Below are 18419 nucleotides of genomic sequence, written 5' to 3' on the forward strand. Positions count from 1 at the left end.
GTCATAGCACCGTTGCTATTCACAATATACATAAATGACGTTGTGGATGACATCGGAAGTTCACTGGGGCTTTTTGCAGATGATGCTGTGGTGTATCGAGAGGTTGTAACAATGGAAAATTGTACTGAAATGCAAGAGGATCTGCAGCGAATTGACGCATGGTGCAGGGAATGGCAATTGAATCTTAATGTAGTCAAGTGTAATGTGCTGCGAATACATAGAAAGATAGATCCCTTATCATTTAGCTACAAAATAGCAGGTCAGCAACTGGAAGCAGTTAATTCCATAAATTATCTGGGAGTACGCATTAGGAGTGATTTAAAATGGAATGGTCATGTAAAGTTGATCGTCGGTAAAGCAGATCCCAGACTGAGATTCATTGGTAGAATCCTACGGAAATGCAATCCGAAAACAAAGGAAGTAGGTTACAGTACGCTTGTTCACCCACTGCTTGAATACTGCTCAGCAGTGTGGGATCCGTACCAGATAGGGTTGATAGAAGAGATAGAGAAGATCCAACGGAGAGCAGCGCGCTTCGTTACAGGATCATTTAGTAATCGCGAAAGCGTTACGGAGATGATAAACTCCAGTGGAAGACTCTGCAGGAGAAACGCTCAATAGCTCGGTACGGGCTTTTGTTAAAGTTTCGAGAACATACCTTCACCGAAGAGTCAAGCACTATATTTCTCCCTCCTACGTATATCTCGCGAAGAGACCATGAGGATTAAATCAGAGAGATTAGAGCCCACACAGAAGCATACCGACAATCCTTCTTTACACGAACAATACGAGACTGGAATAGAAGGGAGAACCGGTAGAGGTACTCAGGGTACCCTCCGCCACACACCGTTAGGTGGCTTGCGGAGTATGGATGTAGATGTAGATGTAGAATACAAATTAAATCATTGTATGTGGGGGAATTTATGATCCACGAGAAGAATTAACTGATGCTTCACGTTCCTGAAGTTCAGAGCCTGTAACAAGATGCAATCACAGGATTCATACAACATAAAACACTGCAAAATTAAAGTCCACAAGTAGAATTAAGTGATGCTTGAAGTTCCTGAAGCCCAGTGCATGTCACAAGATGCAGTCAAAGGATGATAACATGATTAAGTTTAGGGCTTACTAAGTGACATAGGACAAGATACAACGATACCTCGAGAAAATGTTTCAAATAGTACCTTCCCTAGACGAGCACTGCTGACAAATTCCGTAGCAGTAAATCAGGATGAGGTGAAGGAGAGATGTCATGAGCAGAGACCACAGTCCGGTAGTGATCAATGTAAAAATTAGTGACGCCGCAACATTTGGCATAAAGGTTTTTTCTTTTCCGAATGACGGACACTGAATAATTCATATTGTGGAGGGTGCCACTGTGGCACTCTTGAGCATAAATTTTTATAACGTCATATAGATTGTCTTGTATAATATATGGACTGTTCAATTTTACTGAAGATATTGAAATACATCGAAGACCACGCAGTCGATCAAAGAAAGTGAATCACAAAATATGTTAGACCCATAATGGGTAAGACAATGACGAGAACAATTTTCAATTTTCTCGTCCCCCGTCCTCCCCTCCCCCCATTAGGAGGGGAGTGGGAGGTAGGGAAGCTTTATTTTTTATTGCAGATTCATATTCCCGCGGAAAATTATATATAATTGACCTATGACTGTTGTTACTTTTTTTCTTATGTGTGTTCCCAATATGTTGTCAGGCGAAGAACGGCCAAAAGCAGGGGTTTAAGTATGGTAGAGACAGCTTTCCTTCGTACTTTCGTCACTACTTATCTTTCTACTATGGACAGACTTCAAAGAAAGTTGGAAGTAATTAGAGATAATCCTGCCGGTAGTTTATGAATAAATCTGCTTACTTACCCCGTAATAATAACCCCTCTTTTCATAAAAGCACAAAGAAGAGAAAACTGGCTTTCGGAAATGCATTGCTTCAAACGTATGCTTCCATATATTTTTGCAGCCGGCCATTCGAATTATACTAAGTATACGACAATTCATGTACTAGAAGTGCAACATTGCCAGAAGATATGAAAATTCTTCTAAGAACAAAAGCACACGCATGTCAACACAATACCGGATTATGGAATTCTGTACTTCTTGACCAGTTTGCTGAACAAAGTTACATTCGTTGTGGGAAGGCGAAATGGTTTCTTGTAGCGATTACGCTGTCTCTTATTCAGATAGGTGAATGGTTACTTTCTCAGTAAACATGTAATGAAGTAGCCATGCCAGTGGACTTAATGTTTGAAATATCAAGAGGAACAGTAGCCAGCCGGCCGGGATAGCCGAGCGGTTCTAGGCGCTACAGTCTGGAACCGCGCGACCGCTACGGTCGCAGGTTCGAATCCTCCCTCGGGCATGGATGTGTGTGTTGTCCTTAGGTTAGTTAGGTTTAAGTAGTTCTAAGTTCTAGGCGACTGATGACCTCAGAAGTTAAGTCGCATAGTGCTCAGAGCCATTTGAACCATTACAGTTGGAAAAAAATAAACAAATTTATGATTCAGATAAGATATATGCTCGCTTATTAGTTATCTCACAACAACGGAATACCAATTTGTTAGACATTCTTAAATATGAACTGTCTGCAGTTCCGCTGTCATTATTTGATGAATACAGCAATAATAGCTCTGCTAAAGGAACTTGCTGTCACTAGTTCATTAGTTAATTCTCAGATGTTAAGATCACTGATCGCAATGCTTTGATGTATCGTATGAAATGCGTCTCTCCTCCACTCCATCATGACAAATGCTATGAAAGGAGATTACGACACATTTATTGTTTTTGATCATTAAGAGACTCCATCTATAAAAAACATGAGAAAGACGTCATGGTGCTTAGAGCCATCAGAGACAGACGCCTATCTGCTGGTGCTGTTAAACAAATTTTCCTGACATAGACATCAACATTACCTACGCGAAATATTGTTTTAAGCAGTATCCAAAATAAGGAACAGCTTACTGATTTTTCTATGCCCCATCGAATACTGACATAATCAACTACATTTGGTGAATAAGGAGAAGTTAGTCGTTATTCGCTGACGAGGAAGCTAATGTTACACCACTTTCCTACTATGAAGGGATTTAATGGGCAGGCAGTTGACATTAAAGCAAGCGCTAATAATCTGGCTGACGAGTGTAAGAATATACTTGCAGTACACAGTTTAAGAGCATGTGATTTTGTCTCTTACTCATTCCGAAAAGGCAAGGCTGTTGCATGAACCTTGTAGCAGGTACATGAAGATTTTGTCTTGGACAACAGGCGAAATTTACATTGATCATCATCAAATAATGACAGCTAGATATCAACTTTTTTCACTTTTGTGTAATGGTAGACCATGTGACTCAATGACTAAACTACGTCACTAACTGCCTACAACAAAAAGAGAAATCTTTTCTAATTTAAAATCACTTCCACCAACAGATAAAGTCCTGCAAAACCGCATAAAACGATCTTATTTGCAAGTCATTTACTGGAAATCAGCAGAGCAGTTGTCGTCTCGTGCAATGTCTCCGTGGAAAATGGCTCACAGACAGCCTCAACTAGAAGAAACTGCAGTTGCAAATCTTACATTTCACCTTGCACAACATACTGTAAATGTGCATCGTCAGAGACACGTATGAAATTTTTTACAGCCACCAGAGGTAGCATAGACTACATCAGCAGTGATGAAAGTGATGTTGAAGATGATATTGACACGTTAACAGAATCTTCTGTCGGTTCTTGGTAGAACAACATTATAATAAATGAAAAGCACCAGTTTGTTTTTGTTCTACAATATTGTAGAACAAAAGCAAACTGGTGCTTTGCATTTATTATGATACTGACAATTTAACATGTGACACACAAGAGGAAAATTTTGATGGCTCCACATAAAATGTAGCATTCAACAAAATATAGTGAAGGTAGTATTTTAATATAACTATAATATTCTGATAAACAAAAATGTAATGTAGTTGTAAATGTAAAATTCTGAACACACAAAATCTTCGAAGCTTATTATTTACTATTAAACAATAATTATTTATTTTTCTGTATTTTTAGAACACTTCAAAATCCTAACAAAATTACATCACAAAAATTGCTCAATGATGTTAAAGTGGCACCCATTAAAATTAGCGTCCTTGACTGTCCCTTTATCATATAAAGAATAGAAAAAATCTTTATACCAAATGTTAAGATTCAGATCTGAAACTGCCTGACAACCAGGGCAAGTACGGTGAGAAGGGTAGCGTAGCTAACAATGATCTGCTAGAGATGACTACTATGCGAAGAACTGACTATCAGTCTACTGCGAGGTTCATTACTGGAAGCTCATCACTGCTAGAGTATGACGAAGTTTAAACACTGTATTTTCCCTCAGAGTACCTGTGTATTTTATTTAATATTCTTCATTATGGCCGTCATTACTGCAAGCTAATATTTCTGGAATGCAAGAGCGTTTTTGTATACATGTATGCACAGCGTAAGGACACTATGTATTATAAGACGTCGTGGTCTCCTGACCTTCATTGCTTACATATTCCGCCCTCACAATCATATTCCGCACATCAAGGCGCTTCATTCGAACCCAAACTCAATAAGATAAAGTCAATATTGTATGAATTCATGTAAACGATATGCAGATAACTAATAAATCGTAAGTGCGCACCGTGGTTGAAATACTCGAGGCTGGCGCACACACACACATTCCAGACACGACGGTCACAGGAGCTTTTAGTTCGAGAGAGGCAACAGCACACCAGGAGGCCGGTCCCAACCCATCTACGTCGGCCGGTGACCGCCCGTAGAGCAGACAGCGTTTGCCCGAGTGAAAGGACGACCCCATGTTCGGCTTAAAAGCAAATTCCGCTACATTGTGTGGGAGCGGCCAGCCTACGCATTATTTACTCATAGCACGCAGTTTCAGAGATTTTCGCAGGGAGACAGCAAACGCCAAACGCCGATACTACAGATTTCCGGATTGGTCACCTTAAACGAAACGTCATTCTCCCGTTTTAGAAGAGCAATGCTGATTGGCAGACTATATTTCTGACGCCTTGAGATGGAGTAACTTAAGAGACCGAAAGATATAACCCTTCATGTCTGGTGTGGAGAGGGGCCGTTCCATTGTTGCTCTTGGAGCGAGAACACCTAACGAGAGCGGGCGCGCTCATACGTGTACTCAAAGAGCGAGGAACAAGTCTCTCCTCAGTACTTCATTGGGAGAGCACCTCTGTCGAGAGCGAATCGAAGTGCGACTCTAAACTGAGTTCTTGCGATTAAGCGTTGTTCACTTGTAACGCCGGAAATGCATATCCTCCTATTTCCATCTATTGTACTATAAATTTGTTTTCCTTATTTTTGTTACCTGAATATATAACATTTCTGTGTCTTCGTATATTGTAATTGTTTTACTATTTGTATATATATATTTATGCATTTATGTCGATGTATAATTGGTTTGTTTCGTAAATATTATTTGTATTTTTACGCTGGGTCTTGCCTAGGGAAAACTGCTATCGAACGATTACATCGATAGGTCGTGTGAAGAATCAAAGTGTGTAGAATCTTTGGTAGTGTTAACTCTGCCTCGTGGAGCGCGGGCAGAGAGAGGGAGTCTGGTGGGAGTAGCGAGTGGAGCAGGTGTGTTGTGTGAAACTCCCGCGAGTTGCCGCGCTTTCGGGGTTTGGCAGCATGTAATTGCGCTCGACTTGCGATGATAGTTTCTGACAAGGTGTGGCGGACGGGAAACGTTAGCTAGCGCACATCAAGAGCCCGTTTCGTCTGGCGACCGTGTCGAGAAGAAGGCGCGCCAACATCCAGCTTCTGCAACAGCGACGGCCGACAATGAGTGACTGTCGCCACCTCCTCGATCGACGGCTTCAAACCTTCAATCAACCGACAAGGAAGACTGGACGCACGTAAAGTTTTAGAACTGTATGGCAGACCTCAGCTTTTAAAACGGTTCAAATCACGAAATTACAGCAACGTAGAATGAACCTTTGTTGCTCATTGTCCCAATTGCATTACCAAGCAGGGTCCCTTCCTTTTCCGGAATGAACCCAAGTGTCGTTGAAATTCAAACGCCAGCATTAAAGTAACATTATACTATTTCACTGCTTTAATTTCAAAGTTCAGTTAAGGTATTCATAGCTGGCTACAATATTCAGATTACACAAGCACAAATTAAGAGTGCGAGTTTTGTTACCGTATTTTAGCTTACCTGTGACTGCAGCTCAGCTTGGTACATACTAAATTTTACTACTGTTAATTGTTCAGAATCATTTAATTCAAGTTCAAAGTTAAATCTCTTATTTCTAAATTCCGTAGATTCAAGTAGCTTTTGAAATGATTGTTGAGGTAGTCCAAGGCTAACCGTGTTTTACTGAATTTCGATGTGCTTCAGAAAGAAAGCTCACTATTAACTTCAGTTACTAAATTAACTTTCGATTTTCCTGTTTTATTAATTCTTTTGCTAAATTAAGTCAGAGTGTAGCGAAATTTATTACTTCTGACAAACTTTCAGTTTTCACACTACACGTGTCAACCTTCAGTTGCCACACTTCTAGTGCTAATTATATGTGTAATAACCTTTCTTTTTCAGTTACTATAGTAATTGTCCTTAGGACTGGCGACCGTAATTTCCCCCAAATCTCAAATATCTAATACCGCTAGTTGATTGTTAATGTAACGGCCGCACATTTACTTTCTTTATTAACTTTACCCCTTTTCCAAAATTAATTTCCACCAGTTTCATTTGCATTTTTCCTTTCATTTAAATGTAACCCTTTCCTCCCTCTTTCCCGACAGGTTAACTTCGGTGACGATTGCTTTTCCAAAATTCCCATTAGGTACACGCGGTTTCAGTTTTCACTGTCATTAAGGTCGATAAGTGAGGGGGAGGTTACACGTGGCGACCTGGTGACAGGACAATCTTCAAATTTGAGGTTGTTCTGGACATGAATTTTGCCGTAACAAAGTACTGGTTACGAAATGTTCGATACGTCAGCCAGAATATTAGTGTGAGGAATCCTAATTAGATTTGAGATTTGGCATTTATATTGAAAATTATTAAAATGAGTGAAGGCAACAATTACCAAAATTTGGTAGGCTTGGATAAGGAACAATCGGTCGAACAGTGGGAAACGCGCACCGCGGTACCCATTGTTCAGGGGCAGGTGGCTAGCATGCAAGACGCGACCGCCGAAACGCAACAAAGAGCAGAAATGGAATTCTAAACTTTAGAAAATGTTTCGGAATCGGAAGTGAAAATCAAATGTGAATCCCTTGATGACGAATACGGGGGGCAATTAAAGAGGAAGCCGCTACGGAAGTAAAACCGGTAGTTTCCGGGAATTTAACTGATTTATTGAATGTTTTGACTAACGAAATCAAGAGTCAATCGGCCAAGCAAGAAGCTCAGTCTGAAAAAATTGAACGAAAGCTAGACAGTCAGAACAAAGCTATTAATGTTGTTAACAACAGTGCTGGAGTTGTTAACACAAAAGTTGATAAAATCAAAGAAGATATTGTTGTGATTAATACCGAAATCGGTAATCTTAAACAGGAAATGATAGGCGTTCAGGCGGATATTGCGAGCATAAATACTCGTTTTTATTCCGAAATTAGCAGAATCGAGAAAAGTGTAGGAGAATCAGTTGCTCCGACCATCGAGAATAAGGTGACGGAACAAATTCAATTAGTGAAAAAAGAGGATCAAAAGAAGGTGGAAACTTTAAAGGATTTAGTGTCCGAGGTTGATGCTAAAGAGAAAAAAAAAGGGAAGTAGAAACGCTTGCGATAACCACTTGCCAAGTAATTACGAGAGTGTCGGAATTAGAAAAGAAACTTGACGAAAAACAGAGCTATGTGCCAATCTATGCACATAGTTCGGAATTGTTGACGAAAGAGGAGCGGTTCGACCCCTTGAAAAAAGGCGGTATACACGCGATGGATTTCATTAAGAATTGTGAAAGAGTTTTACCCAGATCATGGACCATTACGAACCTGACTTTTGACGAATTTAAAAATTTGTTTCTGGCTGAATACTGGTCAGAGCAAAAACAGGAAAGTGTCTGGCGCGAATTTGTCGTATCGAGGCCTTTCGATGCGAATTCTCGCGGTTCGATGAAGGAGTTTTGTGAGGGCTGGATCCGCAAGTTGGAATATTTGTGTGATCGCTGCACAGAATCCGAAATAGTCTGGGAACTCTACAAAAAGCTTCCAGATGATACAAAACGCTACACAGGAAGCAATTACGGGATAATAAATGATTTCCTGGAAAGAGTGGAGGACGAGGACAATTGGCACAATAATCGCGACAGTGGTAGAGGCCGTGGTAACAACAACGGGTACCACAGCAACCACAACAACGATAACCATGGGAATAATGCATACTGAAACCATGGCAGCAATAACAATAATGGTTTGGACCGTAATAACAATCGGTACAATGCAAATAATAACAGGAATGACGGAAACCAGTATCGTACTAACGTGATATTGGCTTCACAGAATAGTAATAACGCCAGAGGGTGTGATCAGCCGCCTCAGCAGCATCCGGGGACCGTATCTGCTGGGACGAGACAGGGAAACCATTACCGCGCCGGTGAGGGGCCGACCGGGCGTGGAGAAATTTTGGTGGCCCAATAACAGGAGAAAACCCAGGTGTCGTCGTTATGAAAATTCCGTGTGGAATAATCAACAGCGGGAGAGTGTGCCAGTGTTAGGAGAAAGGAGTGCGCCCACAAGTAGTAGATCAGCTGTATACACGGCAGTAGGAAGTACATTCACTGTCAGTGAGAACAATTTAAGTAGTGTTCCAGAAATCGATTATAAAGTGTCAGCTGTAATACCCACAGCGGAACTGGAGATTGAGTTTAAGAATGATTCGCAATTGTTGAGAGAAGATCAGATGTCGGATAACACGTCCGTCATCGAGCGAGGGAATGCAGAGAGGGATGAGGTCTGGTTAAGGCAGTTCGGTCGCTTATACGACGAACTAAGAGATTATAGTGGCCTGTATGGGAGAAGTGTCTATGGGGAGCGCGTGCAGGATTTTCCGCATCTCGTACCGCAGGAAGATAGTGTTTGCGAAATGATAAAAAGTTCTGGCCCTAACCGGCAGACCTTACCGAAAGTTGTAGTGGTAGAAGTAGCCGACCCATCCGACGCAAACCTCCAGTTTAAACATTGCGAGAGTATTAAGGAGAAAGATTGCGGAAATTTTAGTGATAGCTGGACACGATTGGTAGAAAAGCACATAGATTACAGCGTGTATGAGGTTAGAGCTGACATTATACGGTCAGACGATAGCAGTGTGGGTTGCGCAGATCTAGCGGAAGTAATTGCAGAAACTACTGGGCACATTCCTCCAGGTAGATTGGAGGATGAGATCAATCTGGCCAAAGAGGAATCAACGAAGGTGACAATTAGTGAAATGATAGCAAATCAACACTCAATAGTTGACGAGTTACAGGAAAAGGTTTCGTTATTGGAGGCGAAGCTACAGACTAAGCCTCAGGACAAACGTGTTGAAATTAAAACTGTATGTGAACAGAGGCTGAAAAAGCCAACGGATAAGCCGGATTTAGGATCAAAGCCGGATGGTTTTTTCTGGAATGACCTGGATATAGACGAGGATTTACTGTGGGAAAATAAAGAAACAGTCGAGGACAAGTGTAGACAGATAGTAGTGTCTGCTAATATGCACGGCCTACAACTAAACGTGTTGATTGACACCAGTGCAGAATTGAGTGCTGTATCTGGAAAAATATTTCAGTTACTGAAAGACAAACCTGGCTTCGTAGTTATGCCAGTAACAGGAGTGAAAATTATCGGTGCTACTGGGAAGGCCAGTAAACCGGTCACAAAACAGATTTTTGTCCACTTCGAGATATGTGGGGCACGATTTGAACAAGAGTTGGTCGTCGTGCCAGACTTAACTATGGAAGTAATTATCGGGTTAGATTGGCTATTAAAGTACCGTGCAGTGATTAACTGCGAAAGCAAAACTTTGACATGTATGTCACTAGATAAAACAATAGTACTTAGTTTTGACGAGGCAGGAGACTGTGTGCATAGGCAATACCAGCCTATACACATTGTTAACTGGCCGGATGCTATTGACGTAGGTATGAATTTGAACTACTGTTATGTGAGGAATCTCGGCATTGACAATATTGTAGAAAGTGATTTGGAAAGCATTGTAGACGGTGTGTCAAACGTAACACACGAACAAAGATGAGACCTGTATGAAGTAATAATGAGGAATAAGAGTGTGTTTCCAGACAAACCGAGTATTGGTGTGAAAAAAGATCGTTTGCCAGAAATAATCAAGCTAAGAGCCGATACTCGCATACATCGTCATGACGCTAAAGCGCGTTTTGCTAAGTTTGCAGTCGGAGACTTAGTACTTGTAAAAGCTCACGAGAAATCGAGCGAGATAGACCATGAAATCTCTAAATTTAAGTTTGCTTATAATGGACCATATAAAGTCATTGGTATACCTCACACAAATGCTTATTGCCTAGAGTATCCAAACTCTGGAAAGCTATTAGGTATACGGAACATTGTAGACCTGAAATTGTACCAACCAAGGATTGATTAGTACCACAGAAAGGGTAATTTGTACAGTATGTAGATGTAGAGTGTAAGCTTTAAGGATGTGCCATGTTGCGATGCTTTTGCCTGACCTAGAGGTCATTAAAGAAGTTGTAATTAATAAGAAATTAATTTTGACTAAATGATTTAAGAGTAACTGATTAGTAATCATCTGAAAAATCCAAGCTGCTAGTTTAAGTTTTCAGCCCAGTCACAGTAGATTAAGGAATGTAAATATGCTTTTGTAACTAGCTGTCAGATTTCATGAATGTGTGTTTTATTAGTCATTGCCGATGTACTTAGACGCTGTTTTAAGTTTCAGGCTAGTACATGTGTGTGATGATGGACAGTGTTGAGTTATCCACTGTGATAGTGTTAATGGACTCCTTGAGATTACTCGGGGATGGGTTTTTCCAAAAGAATTCAGTGAAACGGACGTTCTGGAAATGCCGTTACAAGGGCGAGTGAGATGAAGCGTGCCGCACAGGCGGGCACAACAATACTGGCGAGGCAGAGCTGCTGTCGCCTCTTGTGCCGCTGTCGGCTCTTGTGCCGCTGTCGGCTCTTGTGCCGCTGTCGGCATTCTTTGTACTTGCGGGTACGGAAGGCAGAATTGTTTTTCTTCCTGGACAGCTGAAAGAATTCTACTGTCAATATTTATGGTTTTTTCGATCTGCTGAATATTATTTTCTTGTTTAGCATTAAGTGGACTCTCATGGCGAGAGTATTAATTATGAAAAGGTTATATAAAATGTGTATTCTATGTAATTAATAATTAATTTGCGTATTTTGATCTACCTGTTTTTATGACCATGTACTGTGATTAATTTTGTAAATAGTATTCCATTTCTTGATAGTGTTACGGATTTTGACGATTTTGGAGTAGCTAAACCATTTTCTATATTTTCTATGAATTTTAATATGTTGTCAACCTGTTTTATTTTGATCAAGATGACAGAGTGGAATAAGATTAGGAGTGTCTCCACTCAATTATTACCGTCTAAAAATTGGTTTATGGTTAATTAGGCGAATGCTAAATTTTGTTGATGTTTTGAGCATATGCATTTCCGCTGTTTCTTTTTTGGGACATTTTCTGAGTCTGTTTAGGTTACACGAACATCCTCAGACAATGTGGGGCACGTGTAACGCCGGAAATGCATATCCTCCTATTTCCATCTATTGTACTATAAATTTGTTTTCCTTATTTTTGTTACCTGAATATATAACATTTCTGTGTCTTCGTATATTGTAATTGTTTTACTATTTGTATATATATATTTATGCATTTATGTCGATGTGTAATTGGTTTGTTTCGTAAATATTATTTGTATTTTTACGCTGGGTCTTGCCTAGGGAAAACTGCTATCGAACGATTACATCGATAGGTCGTGTGAAGAATCAAAGTGTGTAGAATCTTTGGTAGTGTTAACTCTGCCTCGTGGAGCGCGGGCAGAGAGAGGGAGTCTGGTGGGAGTAGCGAGTGGAGCAGGTGTGTTGTGTGAATCATTTAATTCAAGTTCAAAGTTAAATCTCTTATTTCTAAATTGCGTAGATTCAAGTAGCTTTTGAAATGATTGTTGAGGTAGTCCAAGACTAACCGTGTTTTACTGAATTTCGATGTGCTTCAGAAAGAAAGCTCACAATTAACTTCAGTCACTAAATTAACTTTCGATTTTCCTGTTTTATTAATTCTTTTGCTAAATTAAGTCAGAGTGTAGCGAAATTTATTACTTCTGACAAACTTTCAGTTTTCACACTACACGTGTCAACCTTCAGTTGCCACACTTCTAGTGCTAATTATATGTGTAATAACCTTTCTTTTTCAGTTACTATAGTAATTGTCCTTAGGACTGGCGACCGTAATTTCCCCCAAATCTCAAATATCTAATTACCGCTAGTTGATTGTTAATGTAACGGCTGCACATTTACTTTCTTTATTAACTTTACCCCTTTTCCAAAATTAATTTCCACCAGTTTCATTTGCATTTTTCCTTTCATTTAAATGTAACCCTTTCCTCCCTCTTTCCCGACAGGTTAACATCGGTGACGATTGCTTTTCCAAAATTCCCATTAGGTACACGCGGTTTCATTTTTCACTGCCATTAAGGTCGATAAGTGAGGGGAGGTAACACACTGTGTTGGCCGACACACTTATTGTGCGGTGTGATCAGAGATATAGTTAAAAGCCTGCGAGCGAACTTTGAGTGGCATTGCGGTGGACTGGTTATCTGAAAATGGTTCAAATGGCTCTGAGCACTATGGGACTTAACATCAATGGTCATCAGTCCCCTAGAACTTAGAACTGCTTAAACCTAACTAGCCTAAGGACATCACACAACACCCAGTCATCACGAGGCAGAGAAAATCCCTGACCCCGCCGGGAATCGAACCCGGGCGCGGGAAGCGAGAACGCTACCGCGCAACCACGAGCTGCGGACGACTGGTTATCTGTCCGGTGTACCATGCCAGTAGTTAGACTAGGGGCGAATAGGCGTCCTTGACTTCATCAAGGCGTAGGGAGAGTTTGATTGGCGAAGGTCAATCTAGATAGAACGAGAGTTATCTTATTTGTCAGCAACGAGTGGCGCTGACAGCAGTCATCGCAGCTTGCGGTATTGTGCGCTACAACTATTGTGAGCCCCATATTTCCTGCACAACAGTACACTTCACTGAATTTCACACGCGACAGCCTCGCCCATACCTAGCAACTTTCTAACGGATAATTATTCAAGTTGAGTAGGCGTGGCTCTCAGCCATTCTGCCAAGTCAATAACAATCTTAAACTTTGTATAGAAATTTCATTAGCGAATTCTATCCTTAAGAGGTAACTTCCCATTCCGAAAAGAACCAGGAAATAACGTGTTCAGTTCATTACTAAAAGTACCATTGTGATTTCTCAGAGTCTTAGCAAAATAAATAATAACTTCGTTAGTTTCATGTTTTTCTTACACTAACTAGCACTGCTCCAGTACCCAAGTATCCCACTAGTTACGTAAGAAATTTTGTGAATTTTTGTGTCATTTCCTTACAGCGGACGACTGCAGAAGATATTTATTGCTGAAAGTTTTTCAGGCATTTCTCTTTAGAACGTTAGGAGCGTCTGTCTGACTTCTGTAGTAGTGTGGGGGTGGAAATTGCATCTTGCAGGAGCCACAGGGTAAAGGGTACATCTCATATTAATCCGTTGCACAGGATAACAGAATAGCAACCCCACACGATCATCACAGAGTATACGAAATTTTTGGGAGTGTAGAAGAGATGGACTAATTTTATGTGTGAAAACGTCATAGTGCGCCATTTCCGCATTGCAGGTCCGTGAAGGTTTTGATACCAGTAATGTTAAGAGATAGTGTTCAAACAGCTGTTTGATGACTGTTGTTTTAGAGATGTAGCTGACATCCTAAGGATTTCTTTTTGCGGGTGGGGAGGAGATGAAGTGTTTGGTGTAAGAGACATAACACATTCGAGAAGAGTTGGTTACCCGTTTGCTTCAACCTATAGACATTATTCACAGACGACCTCCATGTACCACGCAGGTAGCAGCCATACAATAATGTGAACGAACGACACTGTCAGCGACATCTCAAAAGCAATGTTCATCACACGGCAGTTTATACACTGCGTCTGAATATCGCTATCTGCAAAACGTAACTTTCTTACGCACAGGAAATCCCAGGAGGTATGGTCAATATTCAGGGTATGACAGGAATGATCATTCGAAGCAAAAAGGTCTAGTAGACATGTTATCTAAAATGATTACCTTACGAGCTAGGAGCATTTGTTCAACTTCTACTGAATAAGTGGTCAGGAGCTCTTAAGGTATCCTACTTGGAGCTCATGCTTCCTAGACAAGTTTTTCTTGTATTGGTCTACCAGTTTTTCTTGTATTGGTCTTGTATTGGTCTACCAATGTGGAAAGCAAAAAGGTGCAGTAGTAGAGTTTTGTTAAGCTACGCATTCTAGAGCCAATATTTGCTAATCGTTTTAGCTTCAAATAATCGTTCATCTTACATCCATGAGTACAGACCATTGCTCCTGGAACACCTTGTATTATAATCTCACCATATTAGTCACAATGGTGATGTGGGCCATCTCAGTGTGAGCTACTGATACTCGCCTTTGTTGCCCAGGTTTCAGATGATATTTGTAGAGCGAGCAGTTTTTTGACAGAGTTTCCGCCCCGTTTCACGAAAATTCTCCATCAGCCAAGATATATCGGCCAGATGAAGTTCACGTTATTCTGCTCTGTAGCCGGTTACGTTGCCATCCTTGAATTTCACTGGGCGGCCGCATTGCATGGCACAGATACCGCCTCTTGTGGCCTAGCTATTAAACCTACAATTGCATGGTCTCTGCCACCGCAGAATCTTCATCCATCGATGGCAAAGATATGAATGCAGATATTATTCTGACGAACCTCTGTAGTTATGTAATCACCTCCTCACCTCAGTACGACGAAGTCCAGGTCTAGGTAGAGGCCACCGTACTTCCAGAGCGCGATGACTCGCATGACGTCAGAGGCGTGGTGGACGGGCCACGCGCTGTTGGCGAGGGCGGCGTACTCTATGAGTGTTGTGTAGAGAGGCGTGTCGCGTAGAAACTCCTCCAGCGTCACGTGGACAGCTGTGGCTCCGGCCGGCAGCGACAGCCCCAAGATGGGCGCTTCGCACGTGTGCAGCACGTAGACGGGTCGTCCAGGGTTGTGGCGCACCGCAGACTCCACGGCGCACGCCTGCCGCGGGCGCAGCCCCGACCACGGAACGTCCTGAAAGGTACAGCGCAAGCACCTCTGTAAAAACATCGACCTGAGGCGATTCACCTACATACGAAGGCTATTCATAAGTTAACGTCCCACTGGCTATAGAAAAAGAAAAAAAAAATGTAAACCCTTACACTGACAATAATTTACCGGGCCCGGCTGTATAATACGAACGGCATTCAACAAGTAATGCAACATCTACATCTACATTTATACTCCGCAAGCCACCCAACGGTGTGGCGGAGGGCACTTTACGTGCCACTGTTCCAGTCGCGTATGGTTTGCGGGAAGAACGACTGCCATAAAGCCTCCGTGCGCGCTTGAGTGTGTCTAATTTTACATTCGTGATCTCCTCGGGAGATATCAGTAGGGGGAAGCAATATATTCGATACCTCATCCAGAAATGCACCCTCTCAAAACCTGGAAAGCAAGCTACACCGCGATGCAGAGCGCCTCTCTTGCAGAGTCTGCCACTTGAGTTTGTTAAACATCTCCGTAACGCTATCACGGTTACCAAATAACCCTGTGACGAAACGCGCCACTCTTCTTTGGATCTTCTGTATCTCCTCTGTCAACCCGACCTGGTACGGATCCCACACCGATGAGCAATACTCAAGTATAAGGTCGAACGAGTGTTTTGTAAGCCACCTCCCGTGTCGATGGACTACATTTTCTAAGGACTCTCACAATGAATCTCAACCTGGCACCCGCCTTAACAACAATTAATTTTATATGATCATTCCACTTCAAATCGTTCCGTACGCATACTACCAGATATTTTACAGAAGTAACTGCTACCAGTGTTTGTTCAGCTATCATATAATCATACAATAAAGGATCGTTCTTTCTATGTATTCGTCTGGAACCGCGCGACTGCTACGGTCGCAGGTTCGTATCCTGCCTCGGGCATGGATGTGTGTGATGTCCTTAGGTTAGTTAGGTTTAAGTAGTTCCTAAGTTCTAGGGGACTGATGACCTTAGAAGCTAAGTCCCATAGTGCTCAGAGCCATTTTTCTATGTATTCGCAATACGTACATTACATTTGTCTATGTTAAGCGTCAGTTGCAACTCTCTGCACCAAGTGCCTATCCGCTGCAGATCTTCCTGCATTTCGCTGCAATTTTCTAATGCTGCAACTTCTCTGTGCACTACAGCATCATCCGCAAAAAGCCGCATGGAACTTCCGACACTATCTACTAGATCATTTATATATATTGTGAAAAGCAATGATCCCATAACACTCCCCTGTGGCACGCCAGAGATTACTTTAACGTCTGTAGACGTCTCTCCATTGAGAACAACATACTGTGTTCTGTTTGCTAAAAACTATTCAATCCAGCCACACAGCTGGTCTGATATTCCGTAGGCTCTTACTTTGTTTGTCAGGCGACAGTGCGGAACCGTATCGAACGCCTTCCTAAGGTCAAGGAAAATGGCATCTACCTTTCTTTCTGAAAGAAGGTTGGTTTTAATCAAGATTCCTTATTATTTTCGAGTTCTTTTCTACAAAACCATACTTTTCAACACAATCTCCGTTCAATGCGACGACCTTGCGCCACCTGTATGCCAGCATGGTACCATTCTACTGGTCGTCGTCGGTGCCAGCGTCTTGCTGCATAAATAATCTCCCATCTAAGTATTGTGTCCCAAACAGTGCATCCTCCATTGGGTAAAACTTGCTACTCTTTTTGGAGTTCCATCGGGCGGCGAAAAGCCCACCAAGCACACACCTTTGAGTACCCGAACAGGGGACGAGTGTTTTAGCATTAGCAATAGAGACGTCCAGTTCTGCAGTGATCCGTTGATCACCTCGAATGAGTGTCCGCATGTTCCAACATTGCTGCAATCACAGCTGAGTGCGGCCGGCCGGTGCGCGAGAGATCGGGCAGGTTTGCGCGACCTTGTTGCGATGATGACAGGTGCCTCGCCCAACAACTCACCGTGCTTCTGTAACTGGTAGGTCCCGTAAACATTTTGCAAGCATTTATGAATATCTGCGGTTCTCTGGTTTCCCTCCAAAATAAACTCAATGACAGCTCTTTGTTTGGAACGCACCTCCGTTACAGACGTCATTTTGAAGGCTACATATAGCGCCGCCACCAATCCGAAATTCATAAAACAGTATGATCTGAAGCGCAAGTATTCCACCATGTTTCACAACAAATTGTCCATTATTTCATCCGAAATTGGCCGAGGGAAAAAAAAGAGTTGCATTACTTATTGAGCCGGCCCCGGTGGCCGAGCGGTTCTAGGCGCTCCGATACGGAACCGCGGGACTGACACGGTTGCAGGTTCGAATCCTGTCTCGGGCATAGCTCTGTGTGATGTCCTTAGTTTAGTTAGGTTTAAGTACACTACTGGCCATTAAAATTGCAACACCACGAAGATGACGTGCTACAGACGCGAAATTTAACCGACAGGAAGAAGATGCTGTGATATGCAAATGATTAGCTTTCCAGAGAGTTCACACAAAGTTGGCGCCGGGGCGACACCTACAACGTGCTGACATGAGCAACGTTTCCAACCGATTTCTCATACACAAACAGCAGTTGACCGGCGTTGCCTGCTGAAACGTTGTTGTCATGCCTCGTATAAGGAAGACAAATGTGTACCATCACGTTTCCGACTTTGATAAAAATCGGATTGTAGCCTATCGCGATTGCGGTTTATCAAATAGTTCAAATGGTTCTGAGCACTATGGGACTTAACAGCTACGGTCATCAGCCCCCTAGGACTTAGAACTACTTAAACCTAACTAACCTAAGGACATCACACAACACCCAGTCATCACGAGGCCGAGAAAATCCCTGACCCCGCCGGGAATCGAACCCGGGAACCCGGGCGCGGGAAGCGATAACACTACCGCACGACCACGAGCTGCGGACTGCCGTTTATTGTATCGCGCCATTGCTGCTCGCGTTAGTCGAGGTCCAATGACTGTTAGCAGAATATGGAATCGGTGGGTTCAGGAGCGTAATACGAAACGCCGGCTGGATCCCAACGGCGTCGTATCACTAGCAGTCGAGATGGCTGGTATCTCATCCGCATGGCTGTAACG

General features: G+C 42.2%; 1 protein-coding gene across 2 annotated transcripts in view; it reads right to left on the reverse strand.

The window, feature by feature from the left end:
- Positions 1-18419, reverse strand: part of LOC126161577 (lactosylceramide 4-alpha-galactosyltransferase-like) — a 150410-nt gene that overhangs the window by 33134 nt on the left and 98857 nt on the right. For both annotated transcript variants that reach the window (XM_049917518.1, XM_049917519.1), the window contains exon 3: positions 15048-15367. In XM_049917518.1, the coding sequence (XP_049773475.1) occupies positions 15048-15367 (320 nt within the window). The remainder of the gene's footprint in view (positions 1-15047; positions 15368-18419) is intronic.

The sequence above is a fragment of the Schistocerca cancellata genome, chromosome 2 (genome assembly GCF_023864275.1).
Source record: "Schistocerca cancellata isolate TAMUIC-IGC-003103 chromosome 2, iqSchCanc2.1, whole genome shotgun sequence".
NCBI lineage: Eukaryota > Metazoa > Arthropoda > Insecta > Orthoptera > Acrididae > Schistocerca > Schistocerca cancellata.